At 39.1% G+C, this 21,116-nt stretch overlaps 1 protein-coding gene across 1 annotated transcript in view; it reads right to left on the bottom strand.

Annotated features, from left to right (window-relative positions):
• Positions 1-21,116, bottom strand: part of jarid2b (jumonji, AT rich interactive domain 2b) — a 113,235-nt gene that overhangs the window by 26,215 nt on the left and 65,904 nt on the right. The window contains exon 4 of the mRNA XM_057354174.1: positions 3,857-4,026. Within this exon, the coding sequence (XP_057210157.1) occupies positions 3,857-4,026 (170 nt within the window). The remainder of the gene's footprint in view (positions 1-3,856; positions 4,027-21,116) is intronic.

Raw genomic sequence — 21,116 nt, 5'->3', positions numbered from 1 at the left:
TTCTACAGATGGTTAAATCGGACTACCCCAGTGTTTCACAACATGCAGGTCAAGACCCAAAGATACCTTGCAGGTCTGTTCTGGTCGGGTCATGGAGGGTAGGGAAAAACAATCGAGAATGAAAATAATAAAATGCAGCTGAACTTAGATGGTGTTGTTGACGCCAAAGGCTGTGACTAAAATCAAACTCTATGGTTCTTCGGCAGAAATGTATCAGTCACTTGATAAAAGAGAGTTTGATCCACATCCTTAAAGACAGGCGCCATACACTAGGACAAGGTCAAAGAAAACAAAAGTCAGACATTAAAGGGACAGTTCATAAAAAAGTTGTTTACATATTCTCATGTCATTCCTGTATTCATTCTTTGGCAGAACACAAAAGATATTGTCAAGAACGTTGGTAACTAAACAACATTGACTTTCATTGTATGGACACAAAACCACTGAGACCACAGGTTTTGAACCACAGGATGGTCAATGAATGCTGACAGAATTTTATTTTTGGGTGAACTGTCTCTTTAAATACAGACTGCAATGAGGTTGAACATAGTTTGGAAAGGTACATTATTGGCACACGAAACCATACAGAATCCCAAAAATAAACCAATGAATATAGCCAATGAATTTTGATGTTACAGATTTAAAATGGTAAATTAGCATGATAAAAACGTGTCAAACGTGTCCCAAAACCAGACGGGAAACACAGATCTAAGCGTTCATACGTGTCTGTATAAAAGATTTGACAAACAAACTTATAGTGTGAAAAGCATTTCTCCACATATTTAAACACTCATCTGTACATGGATTCAAAGTGGCATGTACCGTGAAAAGCAGCCTTATGTCGCAGTGTGATTCCTGTTTTGTCTCATGAGAATGTTACTTTATATTGCATCAGAACATGCATCTAACGCAACACGGATGCTAAAATTCCATGTTAAGAAACCTCTTAATTGTTCTTTTGAGATCTGAGAAGGCTGAACCCCAGAGATTACAGTTTGTTCAAGACAAAGACGAAAAACTTCTATTGAGAAGACTGTCAGAGATATTAAGAGTAACCGCCTGCATTTTACTGCACAGTCACACACGGTGGTTAAATACTTTCTATGTTAGATAAGAATGACATCCCGTTGGCAGTCAGCCATATCTGAGCTATTGTAAGACTGGCCATTTGACCCGGGCTATATTTACCCAGATTTTATTGATTTTGTAATTACCCGTCCGTCCTCTCTGTACTGCCCCTCCCCAGAAAGATCAACATTCACAAACTGCATTTGTTGAACAGACACGCCAAAGTAAAGAGGAAGATATTGAATATCAGAGCTTCTTTAAAAGACAAAGCCACACACACAGCATGATGACAACTTTCAATCTCTCAACACCTGTGTATTTTATACAAATTTGGTTATATTATGCCACACACACACATAAACACACATGTACCCTGGTTAAAACTCAATAGGGCTGCACTGAAAAAAAAACCTTGTAGAATTTACTTAATAAAAAACAATTGCACGAATATTTTTTAAGTAAAATGTGCTGCTATAATATCAAGTACAACTTGCTAACCAGAATAATGTACATTCTACTTATTTACTCAATATTTTAACAAATACTAAATGTATTTAATATTACTCAAGTAAACAAAAAAGATTACATTGAACAAAAACATGTGCCTAACACAGACTTCATGGTTCACTAACGTTCATATTGAAATATACTATTTTTTCAACATAGATGGTCAAGTGAGAAGAGAATGGCGGTCTCTGTACTGGCATAAGCACAGTTACTGCTCAATAACACACTTCATGTCTAAAATTGTGCCTCCCTCAGCCTGGGCACAAGCACCGCTCTTCTGAACAACGGTAACCACTTAAAAAAACCCAACTTAAAATAATACCAAAACTCTCCTAAATCTCAAAGATAAATCAACATAAAACACGAGCAAGTCTTTCTTTTTACTGAAAAGCACCCAAAATGACATTTAATCTGAAAAATTAATCTCCTAATGCAGTCAGATGCAAAGCATGCTGGGAACTACGGATCAACCGCCGAGGTAGTTACATCTACACAAATTATTTATGCAGTCTCAACACAAAATAAATAAGTAAACTTAATTTTACCCATTTAAATGGGTTTAGCATAATAAAATTGAGTTGGATATACTTCATAATTTGATCAATTAAAATTACTCAAACAAAATAATTAAAATCTTAACAATCAAAAGTAGTAGATTTTATTCCTAAGATTTTTACGCTATTTTAATTTAACTTAAATATTTTAACTAATAATTTAAAACTTTTTTTGTTAAAACAGGAACATAATTCTATTAATTATATTTTAATAGTTTCTTTTCAGAAAATCTACTCTAGGCACATAATATTTTGTTTCAGTGTGGATCATCTATAAATAATAGCATGTTGGTATACAGTTATTGGGGAGCGACCAATCATCTAATTGCCCCGGTGGCAAAAAGTTGCTAAACATGTCAATGAAAGACGAGCCTGACATGCAACACCCACAATGCATGGAGAGCACACATTTGTCCTCTCTGTAACCTCATACCAAGTTTAGGTAAGGCCAAAAACGAGAACACCTTGCTTGGTCTGACCCCACAACCAGCTAACTCTTAAATCACATCATGAATGTGGATTCTAAGTGCGCATGTATGCAGTACTTTTATTTCATTTTTATATAGGCAGTAAGGGGTTCATAACAACAATGTTGTCATAAAAGCAGTCTTGGTTTTCACAAAGCAGATTTGTGACGGGATCTTTCTGGGCTGCTTTTCTGAAATCCTGGTTAGGAAGTACAGTTTATAGTGACACCGGGCAGTCAAAACTCTCTCCCGCAAGGTTTAAGTATTATGTCGTAAAAATTCCAGCCAAAGAATGAATTCTAAGTCCAAGAACAGCCGTTTTAAAACCATTCAAAAAGGCATATTCAGCTTTCACCCAACCTTCAGGTTTTACACATCTCGGCACATGCATGAAACAGGAGAGAACTTAAATCTCCAGGTGAAACTTCTGATTCTAGTAAATGAAATCGAATAGAAAAATATATAATCATGTAAAATAAAAATGGGCACACTTGAAATCTAAATATCTACAGGCAAATGTCAGTTTTGAGCTCGATCAATTTCGATTCTAGACCTTTGTAAATGTGATCACTCAAATTCTGTGAAAACCAGGGCCGGAATTTTTCTTGGGCCACTCCAAAAATATCCAGCAGATGATTAAAATAATAAAAGAATTATGGCTTATTATTAAATACTAACTAGATATGTTTTATTTGTATTATCTATTGCATACTTATCTGTCAATTTAATAACAGAAAAATGTAAAAATGATGTAAAAATAATAAATCCGCCCAACCAGAGTATGTCGAGCCAGCCTAGTGAAAATCTGTAGAGACATCTGTGAACACATTCTGATGGGCCTGGCTGTGAAGCTCTATGGTATGCCCAAGCTTTCAGTTTGACCGGTTCTGTGGTTAAATATTTGATTTACAATGTTTACTGACCTTGAAAGCAGGAGGTACCCACAATCCCCAGTGTGAAAGGCTGGTTCACAGAGATGTGGGATGTAGTGTGTATTTGTAAATGTGATAAGTCATGCTGATAACAAAACATTAAAAGGTTGGTGCGATACCTCCTAGCTCAATGGTTTTCTGTTTGAACAGCAAGTGCACCATGGTTCAGGTGCCATGTAAGGCCACCTCCCCATTGTCATGAGATATCTGTGATACGTTTCGGCTTGCATACCAGGCCACCAGGTGAGCTGCACACCAAGCGTTAGGGTTGCCAAAGCAAGAAAACCACAAGTGGAATACAAACAGTTATTAAAAGATGAGGCACTACCTCGAAGGCATATGAAGGTGAGGAAATCCTCCGTCTTGGGCCTGCGTCTGGAGAGGAATGTGATGTGCGTGAGCGGCGTGGGCAGAGAGGGGTCGGCCATCTTCACTGGGGTGGTGCTGGGAGAGTTGGGTTGAGACTGGGCGAACTTCCTCTGCGCATGCAGTCTGGGCCTGAAAGAGAATGAAAACAATAGCTGTTTAATACACTTGCTTTCTAACATATGAGAGCCTTTATGGACACATTAGAAAACTTTTTCTTCTGAAAATCCCCACTTGGCACTGGGCCTTGGATAACGTTGCCCAAAGCAATAAATTCCTCTTAACGCATTTGCTGTTGTGACGGTAAAGCTCCTCTCGGGGCTTCGCTGTTGCCATGACTAATTCAGTCAATCTGGATCTCATTCAGACACGTTTTTGGTCCGATTAGCACACAAGAGCTGCTATTTCTGATAGTCATCCAAACATTCTTGGAGAGAAATGACCTGACGGGGAGAAACTATGCTAGCGGACACTTGGGGAGGCCCATCAACACCTGCGGGAGGTCGTTTAACTCAACTCTCGAATGCCGATTCACATCAAGGCTTCGGAAAGTTCGCTACTTCACGCCGTCAAAACCTACTGATAAATAGTACTAAGGATACATCAAATTGGCAAATGTCAAGGCCAGCGTCCTTCATAACAAAATCATCCGTCATGCTCGCTACAGCTTTTCTCTTTCAAGACGTGAAAGCCACCGAGTCTGCATTTCAACTCTCTCCGCAGGAAGGCTAACGGCACAGAATACGAAAAACAGTGGAAACCCGTCTTAATAGCTCTTCCACCCTCCCCGGACCGCCAGAAGAGACGTGCCGCACTTTCCATTTCAGCAGCGTTTCATCATTTTACCCGCATTTACTCCCCTCGGCTTCGCCTGATGTTTGCTGCCAAACATGTTCTCCTGCATAGAATGACGGGGTGGGTGGTTAGGGGTACGATGACAAACATCATTCTCTCTTGTTCAAATTAATCTCATATTCAATCAGAGGCCTGTTCCTGAGACTTCTCGCCACCCTCCGGCAGCTTTGTTGAAAGCATCGCTAATCAATTCTCGCCGGCAGACGAATTTTCTCTTTTCCACATTTCTCATGGCTGTGACTGATGGAATGGCACCTTTGTCATGCCACAAAAAAGGAGGAAAACTTCAGCATGGTGATGAATGTACACTACACAAAACTGAATTAGTCTGGAATGAAAGTCATAGCTAAATCAGATCGCGCCATGTAAAACTTATACAACGAGTTTCAAGGTGTGAAGTCAATGTTTATTATAAAAACTCCTTTGAGGTTTCCGTCACTGGGCTCAGGGCCTTTAGAAGACAAACTGGGGCTTGTGAAGATGAAAGGTTAACTATTTTAAAGCCTGTTTAATCCCATAAATCTATGGGAAAGTGAGTACTAACGGTTTATGGATACCATTAAACAGCTTTCTTTTGCAATGTTTGCATTTCTGAGGCCAGCTGAAGTTCACAAGCAAATTTTCAACATCAAACTTGTGTGATATGGACACCAATAATTCTGCAGGTATATATATACTGTACATATATTTTTTTAAAGTAGGGCTGTCAAACGATTAATCGTGATTAATCCCATCCCGAATAAATGTTTACATAATATATGTCTGTGTATTGTGCATATTAATTTTGTATTTATAAACACATACACATACATGCATATATTTAATAAAAATAAAAATAGATAAATTAATAAACATATACAAGTATACTTTCAATTATTGGTAAACAGTGTTGGGGGTAACGCATTACAAGTAACGTGCGTTACGTAATCATATTACTTTAAGTAACGAGTAATGTAATGCAGTTACTTTATAAATTTACACATCAATACTCGAGTTACTTTGTTTTTCAAGTAACTCGAGTTACTTTTCAGTCTAATCATTGATTTATATGAAAAATTTTTAAACTGCAGAAGTGAAATTCTGAATTAAAAGTAGTGTAGACATGATCGCTCATGCTTGCGCAGAAACAGTCGCTAGTCAGACATAAGCAGTGTTGCCATGTCTGCAGTGCTGCAGTGTTCCGGCTTCATTTTGTTACGCAAATCTGGCAATCCTTGACACAGCGATGGGAGGCCAGAGCTCAGATGTGGAGCTATAGTGTGGCCGCACTCGCCACCATAGACAAAATGCCTGCAAATGCCGGTCATGCTCAATAGACAACTTTCAGATCGCGAAATTAGCGCGAGTCACGAGTCGCAACAGCATCAATTGTCCTGCAAATGCCGGTCATGTTTGGAAGATAACTTTCAGATCGCGAAATTAGTGCAAGTCATGACACGCAAAAGCAATCAATGGTCTCATGCATCGTGTATGTAAACATAAGCTGTGTTCGACTGTTTGTGGCGCTGCACGCACAGACAGATCTGCAGATTTAAATGGGCATGGTCGCTGTTAGAAGAAGGGTTGGGGAGCACGGGAGAAAGAGAGGAAACAACTGTCATCTGTTAGTCTCCTCACCAAATACCAGCATATATACAACATAATATTTTAAATGTCATTTTCCCCTCAAAATAATATTATATTTATTAGTAATATATAATATATTAGATTAATCATAATTTCGTATAACACTATCGAGTTGTTTTGGCTCAAAGAAGTGCTCAGCAATGCAAAGAGGATCTGTCATTTCCCTTATATATTGCTTTATTAAATCTAAAAAAAAACACCCATATTTGCCGGCCAAAAATCCTCCTTTTCCCACACAGTGTTATACGACTGGAAACTCTGCCGTCCCAAAAGCTCTTGTGCAACTAGCCGCGCTGTCAAAACACAATAAATATGGAGAGTGACACCGAAGTTAGCAGTGTCAACAGTAGGTAGAGCTCTGATGAGGTGGAAGACTACTGGTCAGGAAATATTTGAAATGTGTTTTAAAATAAAGGTGTGTTATAGGCCATATAGGATTGTTAAATGTTAAAATAAAGGTGTGTTATAGACTATATAGGATTGTTAAATGCATTACAGTGTTAAACACTAAAGAACAGCAAAGTCTGGAAAAGCATGATCATCAGTTAGGTGAGAAAAAGTAACGCAAAAGTACCGCAAAAGTACTTTCAGTTACTTTCCACAAAAAAGTACCCAAGTACCGTATTTAGTTACTTTTTTATAGAGTAACTCAATATTGTAACTAGTTACTTTTAAATGTAACTTTCCCCAACACTGTTGGTAAATATAAATATACTGTATACATCTAAATTTCCTAAATATACATACATGTATGTGTATGTCTAGACAAAATTTATACTGTATGCACAGTACACAGACATATACTATGTAAACACAAACATTTATTCTGGGTGCGATTAATCGTTTGACAGCCCTCATTTTAAGTGACTTGCTGTAAATAACTGCTTAAAAGGGCTAATCTAAGCAAAAATTTAAATTCAGTCATTTGTTCATCCTCATGTCACTCAAAACCTGTATGTGATATGAAGATATTTTGAGAAATCAAAAACAATGGAAGTCAATGGAGGCCAGTGTTGTTTGGTTACCAACGTAAAATATCTTTGTGTTCTGCAAAAAGTTACACTGGTTAAGAATGAAGCAAGGGTGAATAAATGGTTAAAGAATTGTCATTTTTGGGTGATTATCCCTTTAAATTGCACACAAAGCTACCACGTGGCTTCAGAATACGTAGTTGCCATGCACTACAATGTCCGAATCCAAATTTAGAAAGAGTGGCCAGTACAATTCTTCAAAATCCTCAGTTTATGTTCCACTGAGATTGGGAAGTCATACAGGATTGGATCTACTTGAGTAGTAAATGATGACAAATATTTACTTTTTGGATAAACCGTTCCTTTAAAATGTTACATTCTGGAAAAAACAACACTGAGGAAACGGAACTCCTCACAGATGAGGAAAAATACTAGCATACAAGATTAAAAACATTACATTTTTCAAAAATGAAATATATTCACCCTCTAACCCTGCACAATCTTTTTAAATGGGGCCTGTAGCTCCACACCCAAACACTGACATGAATCAGTGGATATTACACAGGCAAAAAGTTCACGGTAAAGTAGATCGCCAGGGGACCTACTCATAGCCGAGTGGAGAATTCAGCCAATAAACACAAACGCAAAAAACGACCCTTACAACATTGCTGCTAGAAATACAACAAGGTGCGTACAAGCTATCCAGCTGCCCTATTATTTATTGATTGCTAAAGTGTTGCAGGCAGAGGTTTAACCTCATTTACACTGTCCAGAGGAGGATTCGTACTTTATAAAATAAATAAAGAAAATAATTTTCCTTGCCGTGGTAGTCATAACAAACCTAAACATTATTAGGAACTGTGAATTGCTACTTTTAAATGTGTTAGCACAGCTAAATGAGAGTAATTTTGCTGCAGCTGTGCGAATAAAGGATCCAGTAAAACAGAGGGATCTCACGGTTCATAGAGTCAGTCTAGACTGCTCTGAATCTCAAAGACTTTTATTGGACTATTTATTCTATCTGTTCCGTATTAGAACCCATGATGCCCAACTGTTTGACATGAACATATCCAGCAGCTTAGATATAGAGGTGCATTCTGGTATAGCCTGCACAACACGTTAACAATTCCTAAACAGAGCAATTTTCATATTTTGAGTTTAGAAATTGTTACATCACATTTGAAAGTCAACTCAACAGTACACTTGATTACTTCGAAATTCATTGGTTCTTGTGCGTCCTCAGAACTTGGGTTGTTCCAGTGGCTGTCCCAGCTAGTCTTTCCAAATGACTTGAGCACTCAAAATCAAGTTGTCTATAAATGAAATTCAAACTAAGCTTCCAACATCAACCAAGGAAGTTGGGTACATTTCATACCTTCTGCATTTCTCTAAGAGTCCGCAAACTGCAACATGAGTGATGGAGATTGCACATGGGATCCAACCACATCCTTCCGGACCGGATGGGTAAAGAGGAGCCATGAGATTGACTAATCTGGTACTGCCGGTCTTGCTCTACCTCGATGGGCGAGAGACGTTGCAATAATATAGCCCCATGGAGCATCCCAAGCTGTGCACTTCTTAATGGGACAGATATGGGTTCTTTTACAATGCCAGTCTTTTAACAAGAAGCTCATGAATAATTTACAGCTGATAAGTATCACAATGGGGTAAGGTCATTTCAGGAACTAGGACTCTGATCCAGTTACCATTCAGCTAATGCTTGCCAAAAAAGTGATGAGCAGTGACTAAGGTCAAGTTTAAAAGGTACACCTTGGATTGATTTCTGTTAAACCTCAGAGATCAAACCAGAAGTCATCAACAAGTTTCTGTCTTTAGTGTCAATGGATCTTCCTCCAGTTTCTCCAATGTGTTTATCTCCAGATTGCAATGAATCTGCATCTGCCTCAGTTTCTTTCTCTCTGTCTCCATCTACCCTCCACCACTGTAACGGTTGAGGGACAAGAGGAGGTCAAAGAGTGAATTAGGCTTTCTGGAGATCAGCCCAGCTGGCCAAGATCTAGAGAGAGTGAAAAAGTGAAGGGGCAGTGAATGAAAAAGAAAACTGTGAGCGTCCAGCACCTGCCGGGGAGGCACGGAGGGAGGGATTATAGCAGGATGTCCCGATGTATCCTTTTCTAATCCTTCTGTCTCACCCTTCAAAGAACACCTCTCTCTGATGTTACATATACTCTGGTCATTGGTGAGCTTTTGGGACATGAGCAAGAGTGAGAAGCGTAGACACCACATGGAAAAGAAACAGCAGCTGGATCCCGGGGGCTTGATGGGGGGTTGGAGAAGAGATGAAGACCAAATGCTTTAGTAACCTTTGCTTTACTTCGCTTTACAAGCAACAGCTGCTGGGAGCTGGAGTAAACCAGACCATGCATAGTGTATGTCACTGGAACACATCCATGAAGTCTAATGTGATGGAGGCATGTGGGAACACACACATGCACGCTAATGTTTGGAAGTTAGGTTTGCTTGCTTGGATAAAGCAACGTTAAACAACCAAAGCTGTCTCAAATACATAACTCATATTCACAGCCTGTGAGCGCCCAGTCATGTTCTGTGATCTCTGTTGGTGTGAAGTGAAATCTTCGGTAACCAGATGCCTTTCCATATCCACCGGAGCCCAGCGTTGAGATAAATCAATGTATGTACCACAAGCTTCGGGCCTCCAGTGAGTGCTTCACGTTCTCTAGCGTGTGTGATTGTTTTGAAAGATGGCTGATGTTCCTCTAAGAGCACCAAACCGTGCAGAACAGGAGGAGGAGTCAGAGGGCTTCCGCAAACAAAAGCACATTGCCGGCGCCAGAAGTAAACGGGGCGACCCCTTTGGAGTCGGCACCTCCCCCTCAGCGCCCGGAGCATCAAAGCATTCCACAGCGGCTGGAGTCACTCCTAATCTCAGCAGCAGACTCTGGCCCTCTCCGGATCAGATGAGTGAAGCAGAGGAGATGCTCGCGGGGAGGGAGAGAGATGAATGATCGCAGGAGTGAGATAGATGGAGCCGTGAGGAGAGGGCAGGCACTGATAGACCTCAAGGGCAGAGATGTGTGAGTTTCAGGAGGGAAGAAATGGGAGGTGGCATATGAAAAACCTTAGTGTTCCATGCTGAGTCAAAGGGACCTGTTTTTTGTCACGTGCAGATCTACGGAGGCAACTCTAGGATAAGAGGCTCGCTGTGAGGGGTGAGCAAACAATATACAGCAAACCACTGTGAAACTGTAAGACACAATAGATCTGTATGTTGGAAACAACAGTCTCAACAAAGCCCATAACAGTTTTCCTCACCAAAACTATTCAGACTAAGCGAGATGATTTTAACAGCAGAGAATACACAGAGAAGTGTGGTTCCATTTAAACATTGTGCTGTGTGTAATATTTTGCCCTTAAAAGTTGGACCAGGCCTTAAACGTTACTGAATTGACAAATCCTATAATCTTTAAAATTCTAATCCCGTGTCAACCGTTCCGTCATGCAATGGCCATACTATGATAGGGCTGCAGAACACAGCTTCATAATGCTCAGCATACGCCGGGCTGCTCCGCTCTGTTTGTGTAGCATGCCATCTATTTGATTTGTGTTTTCAGAGCTAAACAAGCTCTGGAGATTGACTGTAATCTCTAATGTAGTTTACTTTGAGTCTGCTCGCTAAAGTCTGCTCAGTACACATTCTGTAATCAGTAAATCCATCTTCCTTCACATGCAGCTGCTCTGAGCTATAAACTTCACCAAAACTGTTAAGACAGGAACACAAATCACCTATCAATCAAAAACATGAAAAAACATTAAAGCACAGATAAAAGCATGCCATAAATAAATCCAAGCCTCTGATGGACAACAACTCCTGGATTAAATTCAAGTAATCAATTTACTCCAATCATTTTTGAACAATTCTTATTCTGTTCCTAGACAATGATGATTAATAAAAGAGAATAGCCTGTTCTTCAGTAAAGTCAACCGTCTTTCTGTTGTTGGCTTGCTGTGTTTCTCGTACACAATCGGACTCCCTCACTTCTCTTTCGCCGCTAAAGCTAACCAGCTCCAGATGGGCCACATGGTCCTGATAAACTCTCCCAGCAGCCCCTGCCAGCACGGAGCAGTTGGCTCTGAGAGGACCGTGAGGAGCCAGCCGCACATGTGCCGAGCAGCTAACAGCAGCCAAAACAGCTCAGGGAGAAGCCTGACTCTGGGTCATTCATGACAATGATCTAATAAACAGTTCTGAAATGATAATCGCTAAAAACGGTGACGATGCAAAAACACTGAGTCTGACTTTGGTTAGAACGTCAATAAATAAGCAGGGAAAAGTTCAAAGAATATATCAATTTAAACATGAAAGGTTAAACAAGGCACACTAAGAATTACTGATGCTCAATACTGTCCAACAGTGGTTCTCAAACCAAGGTCCCCAACATGGATCCGGGGGGGCACAGATTTTGTGGCGTTATATGAAATATAGAAATGTATCATTAAAATTCTGTAATCAAACATCAGAAAAATAATTATTTTATATTTTATAATTTATTTTAGGTTTAATTAAAATTCTAAGTTTAAGATTTTATGTTTTTATTTGGGGGGGCAGCAAAGTGATGCACTCGACACAAAAGGGGGCCTTACAACAAAAACGTTTGAGGACTACTATTGTACAACACAAATTTAGTTCTATAGCAAATTTACAAATAACATACGTTAAAGAAAAAGCCCTTTCCAGGTTAAATACAAGTACACAACTCATAAAGTAAACGATTAAAAAATAAATAAGTCGAGCTTTAATTCAATCACATGCAACAAATTCAATGAGACAACACCACGACCAAAACTATTAAAAAATAAAAAATAAAACTAAAAAGATTGATAAATTGTATTATATGTAGTATAATTGTATTGTAGATTTTAATATTAGTAATAGAATTGTTTTAGAGTTTTCTAATAACCAGAACCTAAAGGACTCTATTAAACATCTTCACAATGCATTTAACGTCTGTTGTAAACATCATTTTCAGTAAATATCAAGCAAAAACAAAAATGTAAGGTGGAACATGAGTCTATCCATCAAGATTTGACTAGATACAGAAATGTTCACGAGATATTAACATCCTTTTCATTTCAGAGGCACAGAAAGTTATTACATTTTAATGGATTATGAAAACAAACATTTTTATTTAAAACAATGTGCTCCTATAAATAAGTCCAGGCACATTTATTAAAAAATAGGCTCTGTTTTGATGCCATGTTGCTTTCAGCATTAAATCAGATCCAGTTTCTAAACTGTTTGTCTGTTGAGTCTTCAGGGAGATTACAGAGAGCAAAGACACTCTGATTCAGTAAACACTGTTGAGAGATACTATCGGACCCTGATATGAAGAATAAATGAATGGGATTTCAACATCCCTCCCTAAGGAGAGCTTTTCTTCAGATATTTGGAATCAACTTTTGGCCTACAGATACACTGCAGCTAATTTCTTATTGCTTCTATGTCTGTTTGAGTTAGCGTCTCTGGGCAGGATGTAAGGAAGACGTTCGATACTATACTGACCTTTAACCCTTTTGCCCCACCACTCTGTACTTGTATACAAGATCATTAGTCAGGTGAACACAGGGCTGTGAGGTTAATCATCTTATAAATACAATCCTGAAGTCTCAGAATTCACCTACTAATGCCAACCGTAAGAAACTGCCTTTAGAAAATACACACAGGAACACACATATTATCGAGTGGCTAACACACACAAGGTCTGAAAAAAGGCTGTGAAAAGAACAGGTGTGATTTCCAAAAAAACCTATTTAAAATAACACTAGATAAAATGTTATTGTTGAAACATTTCTACTAATTTAAATTAAATAAAATGTAGGCATGAATATTATTTGAAACTATTTCAACCTATACAATAGTATTAAAACAATGACAGAAGCACATTATATAAGCTCATATAAATTATTAAATTGCTAAAACTAAAAATATATCAAATAAAAGCTTGTTAAAAGCTTGTTACAACTACAATAAAACTAAAAACAAAATGATAAAAACCTACCCTACATGTTTTCTTGTTGTTCATCAGTTTCACTGGGAAATGCAAGTTACAGTAGCATCACATTTTAAACTGTGAATAAACGAGAGCTGAATGTAACGATAAGTGTAATGAATTATGTCATTTATACCAGAAAACCAAAACTACAGCATTTTCATTTCTGCTGTAAACTCGTATTTACGGGTTCTTGTTTGGCTCGCCATAGCTTTAAATCTAAGCTCGAGTGCGTTTACATGACTTTGGGGGTCCAGAAAAAACGTATAAACTATGCTGCCTTCACATTCACTCTGGGAGTTTTGACTATAAAGTTCCTGCAGGATGACGGCTATCCAGAACCTAAACGATACCAACGTGGCAGTCTACACGCTTAATCCAATTTGGACTTGATTTCATTAAAGGCAACCAAAGGCTTTTCGTTACGTAATGGAAAGCTTGTGCTGCTGAGACTGTAGAGGTCTGAGAGTAAGCGAGAGCAGCACTCCTTTAAAAAAAGTCCTTGTCCAAATCCCGTGTCTCTATTTAAGACGTCCGTCACTCTTTATAAAGGACTGCAACTTAACCCAGCCGGTGTGGTTTAACAATAGAGCAGCCAGGCTGAGCTCAGACAGGTGGTCTAGACTGGCACTGAGCCAGATGCTGAGAACCCACGCCATCCTCCCGTCTGTCTTGACACATAAGTCTGCTGCTCAAGCGCGAGAATAAACAAACCGAAAGACAAAAAAGACTCGCAACACACTAACAGTGCGCATCTAATAGAAAGTGACGAGCGATTAAGACCTACAGTACAGACTCCATGAACACCAGTTTATAACACCAGTCATACACATGCATTCTCATTGTTTGTGCATATATTCTTCATCTTCATACTTAATTGTCATACATATTGTCTATCTTCCCACTGTATACATATGATATAGCCTAGAAGATAAATATGAATAAATCTGATATCTTCCGTGCATTTTCATTACTTGCCTACATTATAACTATGGTGAACATTTAAATGAATTGTAATAAATAACCAAAATAAAATTAAATCAATCTAAGAAAGAGGAAGTATAAGATATATAATTATAATAGGAGATTGCCACCGTGAAATAACATTACTCATTCCACCCACCCCTAGGGGCAGGTGAATCTAAAATGGATGACATTAAAGAAACCATCATGCAACAACATGGTATCAAAACCAACTACTGTATTTAATATGGATGAGCCTAAAAATAAATATAATATAGAGCATAAGAGACAAAAGAGCCATTGACGTCTACTTCTAGCGCTCATTTTGGCATGCTGGTACCAGACTGACCCGTGTCTTCTGTAAACTAGCCTACATAAAGCCAGCCAATCAGACTACAGCTTGTAATAAAAAGCTTTTTGCCATGTGTGTAGTTAACATTCATCATAATCGTAAATTCAGTAAGATTGTCATTCACGTCGGCACAAATGATGTTCGACTCCGTCAATCGGAGATCACAAAAGATAACATTAAAGAGGTGTGTGAGCTCGCAAGCATGATGTCAGACACTGTAATATTCTCTGGCCCCCTCAATGCTTATCGTGGTGATGAGATTTATAGCAGATTATTTTCACTAAATGGCTGGTTGTCTGAGTGGTGCCTGCAGAATGATATAGTTTTTATAAATAACTGGAAGAGTCAGACCTGACCTGTTGAAACGAGATGGTCTCCATCCCTCCTGGACTGGGATTTCCATCCTGTCTAGAAATATGGCAAAAAGTCTTAATGCTAATGCTAAAATTTGACTCGCTGGGGCCCAGGTCAGGGAGCAGACAGTATGGCTTAACCAACTGTCTGCTTGCCGTCTCACGTCGCAGAATACACAAAATGTACAACATGTAGTAATCCGTTCTCCCAAACATCACAAAATAGAGACTGTGTCTGTCCCCCGGATTAGCAAACATAAAATAATGCGTAAACCTCTTGAAAGTAATTTAATAAACGTTAAACAAACTAAACATGAACAAAATACAGATAATCAACTGTTACGACTCGGATTGCTAAATATTAGATCTCTCTCTAATAAAGCACTTTTTGTTAACGATATGATAACAGATCATAAAATAGACATGCTCTGTTTGACAGAAACATGGCTAAAACCAGATGATTATATTGCTTTAAATGAATCTGTCCCCCAAGATTATTATTATAAACACGAGCCTCGTCTAAAAGGCAGAGGGGGAGGTGTCGCAGCACTTTACAATAACTCTCTTAGCATTTCCCAGAAGTCGAACTCTAAATATAATTCTTTTGAAGTCATGGTTCTTCATGTTTCAACACCTAATACTAAAGATAAAACACTTTTTAAATTGATTCTAGCTATTGTATATAGGCCTCCAGGGCACCACACAGATTTTATTAAAGAATTTGGTGGGTTCTTATCAGAACTAGTACTGGCCGCAGATAGACTCCTTGTCGTTGGTGACTTTAACATCCACGTAGATAACGTTACAGATGCCTTAGGAATGGCTTTCAAAGACACTCTTAACTCCATGGGCATTAGTCAACATGTGTCAGGACCCACTCACCTTCGTAATCATACTTTAGATTTAATACTGTCTTACGGTATAAATGTGGACGACGTTAAAATCCTTCAGCAGAGTGAAGACATTTCGGATCATTATCTGGTATTATGTTTGCTTCACTGGCCTACGGCTGCAAATAAAACTCATTGTTACAAATATGGTAGAACAATAACTTCAACTACCAAAGATGCGTTTCTCGATAATCTGCCCGAATTGTCTCAAATCATGAGAAATAACGTTGAAGATCTTGACATTACCACTGAAAATTTTAATTCCACCTTCTCGGTAACGCTAGACAAAGTTGCTCCACTACGTTTAAAGAAGATTAAAAATGGCAGCCCCACACCGTGGTATAATGAACACACTCAGGCTCTAAAGAAAGCGGCCCGAAAAATGGAGCGCAACTTTAAGAAAACTAAATTAGAGGTATTTCGTACAGCATGGAAGGATAGTATTCGAAAATACAGGAAAGCCCTAATAACTTCTAGATCCGCCTACTTTTCATCACTAATAGAAGAAAACCAGCACAACCCTAGGTTTTTATTTAACACGGTGGCTAAATTAACAAAAAATAAATCGTCAGTGACTTCTGATCCTGTATATCAGCATAGCAGTGATGAATTTATGAACTACTTCACATATAAAATCCAAGATATTAGAGAAAAAATTATAACAATGCAATCAGAAGTGAAACCCGCTGAACAAACTAACTACAGCGCCCTTAAGGAGAAAATGCAATTATTTTATACCGTAGATCAAGATGAGCTGTCTAAAATTATTAGATCATCTAAATCAACAACATGCATACTAGACCCTATACCTACAAATCTACTGAAAGAGATGCTCCCAGAAATTATAGATCCTCTTCTTGGTATTATTAACTCATCTCTGACATTAGGACATGTGCCTAAAGCATATAAGGTGGCTGTTATAAGGCCCCTTGTCAAAAAACCCCAACTCGACCCTAGAGAACTAAGGAACTACAGGCCTATATCGAATCTACCTTTCATATCTAAAGTTCTGGAAAAAGTAGTTTCAACTCAATTATGCTCCTTCCTCCAAAGGAATGACATCAATGAAGAATTCCAGTCTGGATTTAGAGCATGTCACAGTACAGAGACTGCTTTGATCAGAGTTACAAATGATCTGCTATTGGCGTCTGACCGAGGTTGTATCTCGTTATTGGTGCTGCTAGACCTTAGTGCTGCATTCGATACCATTGACCACAGCACACTCCTACATAGACTCGAAAATTATGTCGGCATTAAGGGAATAGCTTTGAAATGGTTTAAATCTTATTTATCCGACCGTTTTCAATTTGTAGCAATAAACAATGAGGTGTCACGCAAATCGCAAGTCCAGTACGGTGTACCACAGGGCTCAGTCTTAGGGCCTCTGCTCTTCGCATTATACATGCTACCTCTAGGAGATATAATAAAGCGACACGGAGTTAGCTTTCACTGTTATGCTGATGATACTCAACTTTATATCTCCTCGAAGCCTCATGAAACACAGCAGTTCCATCGAATAATGGAATGCATAGTCGATATAAAAAACTGGATGAGTAACAACTTTTTATTACTGAACTCGGACAAAACGGAAGTGTTACTTATTGGACCGAAAACTGCTATAAGTAACAACCAAGAATACTGTTTAACTATTGACGGATGTTCCATAAAACCCTCGTCGTCAGCAAAGAATCTTGGCGTTCTATTCGATAGTAATCTGTCATTTGAGAGCCACGTCGCCAACACCTGTAAAATTGCGTTTTTCCATTTTAAGAATATATCTAAACTACGTCATATGCTGTCAATCTCAGATGCAGAGAAGTTAATTCATGCATTCATGACATCAAGACTAGATTACTGTAATGCACTGTTAGGTGGTTGCCCTGCAGGCTTATTACAAAAACTCCAATTGGTCCAAAACGCGGCAGCTCGAGTTCTTACACGTACAAAAAAGTATGAACATATTAGCCCGGTTCTGTCAACCTTGCACTGGTTACCTATAAAGCATCGCGTTAACTTTAAAATCTTGCTTATTACCTATAAAGCCTTACATGGTTTAGCTCCTCAGTACTTGAATGAACTCCTTTTGTATTACAGTCCTTCACGTGCATTACGCTCTCAGGCGTCCTGTCAGTTGGTAATACCTAGAATTTCAAAATCAAGTGCAGGTGGTAGATCCTTTTCCTATCTAGCGCCTAAACTTTGGAATAGTCTTCCCTGCACTGTCCGGGAGGCAGACACACTCTGTCAGTTTAAATCTAGACTAAAGACGCATCTTTTTAATCTTGCATACACTACTCTTCCATAATATAAATCTTCAGAGGGTTTAGGCTGCATTAGTTAGATCAACCGGAACCAAAAACACAACTGATGTACTTGTTGCATCAAAGAGTACAGAACAGTACTCTACTCTCAGCCAGTCTTGTCTCATTGTTCCAAGGTTACCACAGCGAGCAGGATGCAGTTCATGGCCTGACCTGATGGTAGAGCGGAGAATGGGAAGTGGGGACCTGACAAGAGCTGAGATGATAGAGCTGGATAAAGAAGGACGCGGTCTCTTGACATGTCTTCACCACAAAACTTCAAATGCTATTAGATTATTAATGATAATCTTAAACTATAATTTATTTTATTATTAAGTTTATTTATTTTATTTAGCCTTGTTGTGCAAGTTCTCTGGAGCTTGTGCAGAGGCAGCAGCTTTTGCCAGAGGGGAACTGGAATCCCCTGGTTGGGCCTGGGTTCTCCTGAGGTTTTTTTTCTCGATTAGAGTTTTGGGTTCCTCGCCACCGTTTGCATACTGTTTTTGCACTATCTGCCTGACCGGGGGGGCTGCTTTAGAATCTTAAAGTTTTACTTAATTAATATTGCATATAGGAATTTATTATCTGTTATATTTGACCTGTGCTTCTCTCTCCTTTATCCTAAATGTGTGCTCTCACTGAGCGTGTGTGTGTGTGCGTACTTGTCTGTGTACGTACGTGTGTGTGTGTGTGTGTGTCTCTGTGTCTGTGTGTGTTGGTGCGTGTGCCTGTTGTGTGTGTGGAGTGTTTTGTGTGTGGGTGTGTCTGTCTTCTGTGTTTTCAACCTTTTCTTGTTTTTGCAGGTACAACTTTGATTGTTTTGCTTGTAGTCAATGTGTCTCATGTACAGCTGCTTTGTAACAATGAAAATTGTAAAAGCGCTATATAAATAAAGTTGAGTTGAGTTGAGTTGATAAGGTTCAATAGCAGGTCTTCTCACCAATGTAAGGAACCACAAAGGGTGTTAGAAGTGGATTGGAAAGCAGGGATTGTCATTTGATTCTGTATAAAAACTTAAAACAAGAAAACTGTCTCTTTAGCCCTTTCTTACAGGGACTGAAGTCTGTACACACCCACAGCCTATATGCGCACTGTTGAGGAGACACTTGTTGGCATGAGTCAAAAAACAGACTGTGAGGTGTCAAGGCCATAAGCAAACTTCCTCTGCAACACACCCACAAACACATATTTATGACAGTGTAAAGAATTGAAGTCTATATCATTGAACATCAATGGCCTACAGTCTACAGCAATCTATCTATTGTAGACAAATGTCTACTTATCCATGCATAGACAACTGTATTTCGTCGACATCTTGAAATCTTAAAGTGCTGTGTCTTCAAGAAGCTGTGTCAAGTAGTTCAATAGTAAAAAGCATGCATCAAGATCTTATATTTGGGTTTGTTTCATTTTTGACGGATACTATGTGAATACTTGCTTGTTCCATGCAGTCTGCTCTCTACATGTCATCATGCAGCATCAAAACCACTTTTTAAGTCAGGGGCATTTAAAAAATAAATAAATACATAATTGTACTAATTAATGTGCTAAACTGACAAGCCTGATAAAAGGGGTTAAGAGCACCAGACATAACTCAGAGGCCCAAACTCAGCTAATGGATCATGGCTGCCATTCAACACCGCTTCCACTGTTGGCAAAGAGTTTAAGAGCGATAAGAGTATTAGAGCATAAACAGAACAAGCATTAAAGGGATCATGCGTATACGCGGATGTATCAACACCGAGGTGAACTTACTTATCAAGCGTTATCGGTAACAAATATGACATGTCCGAACATACCTGGGCACAACAGCAGAGATTACAACCCACTGTTCCCACTCATCCAGGCACAACCAATCGGCAGCCGCGATTGTGTGGTGAGCAAATACCTCAGCCCGGCTCCTCAAACACAGGACATTCCTGCCCTGTGAATCAGACAGAGAATGGAGCCAAGCGGCCTACCTGAGAACCCTCTTCTCACGCTACACCGCTGCGTACGGCTCCCAAAACATGAGTCACGGCTCCAATCATGTTAAATCAGCGACATGGATCTGCAGTAACTTCAAAGCGGATTGTGCGGTATGTAGGGCTGCCAGCATATTCAGAGGAAAATCAATTTGACTGTTATACAGTATAGCCATATGCATAGATGTTGCAATCGTCATGTGTCTTTATGAATAGGGCGTACTTTAAAGTGGAGAGAAGAGAAAGACTTTATTAAGGGGATAGTTGTTCCACAGAAGTGTAATGACATGAGGGTGAATAAATGATGAACATTTTTATTTTGGGGTGAACTATCCCTTTAAAGTAAGATTGATCAAACTAAATGCACAACGAATTGCTTTAGACTGTGGACCAGTAATGTAACCTACTGCATGTTGATTTCTACCGAAATAAAACTAGCAAAATATTTTTAAGTAGTTTGCAGTGTGTATAACGTGATATTATGCAAACAATGTATCCCATAATGCAATGCTCTCAACTTGACATTTAAAAAAATGATTCATATTCCATTAAGATCGCATCCCAACAGATGCGTTGTAACGCGTAAGAGCAGCATTGGCCAAACACAAAAGATCTGGTGGTAACTGCGCAGTCACTATAGACAAACAATTCCAATGATGGTCTCTGTAAGAGTGGATCTCAACCAAGTAAACACACAAACACATAAAGAAAGCCCTTTTCAGGGTCTGCCACATTTGGTGCCTCCTTGTGTTCTCTGGGTGTATTTAGGGAGCCTGGCAGCTGCGTTGCTAAATGAGGGGTGGGATGTTACCAGACTGACATTTGGCACTCAGAAACTCGGAGCAGGCCCTTTCTGCATCCCGATCCTGGGAATGCAAACAGCAGTCTACTCCCAACAGCTTTCCACATCGCTCCCCCT

Source organism: Triplophysa rosa, linkage group LG16 (assembly GCF_024868665.1).
Source record: "Triplophysa rosa linkage group LG16, Trosa_1v2, whole genome shotgun sequence".
Taxonomy (NCBI): domain Eukaryota; kingdom Metazoa; phylum Chordata; class Actinopteri; order Cypriniformes; family Nemacheilidae; genus Triplophysa; species Triplophysa rosa.
This window is presented reverse-complemented; position numbering and strand designations above follow the sequence as displayed.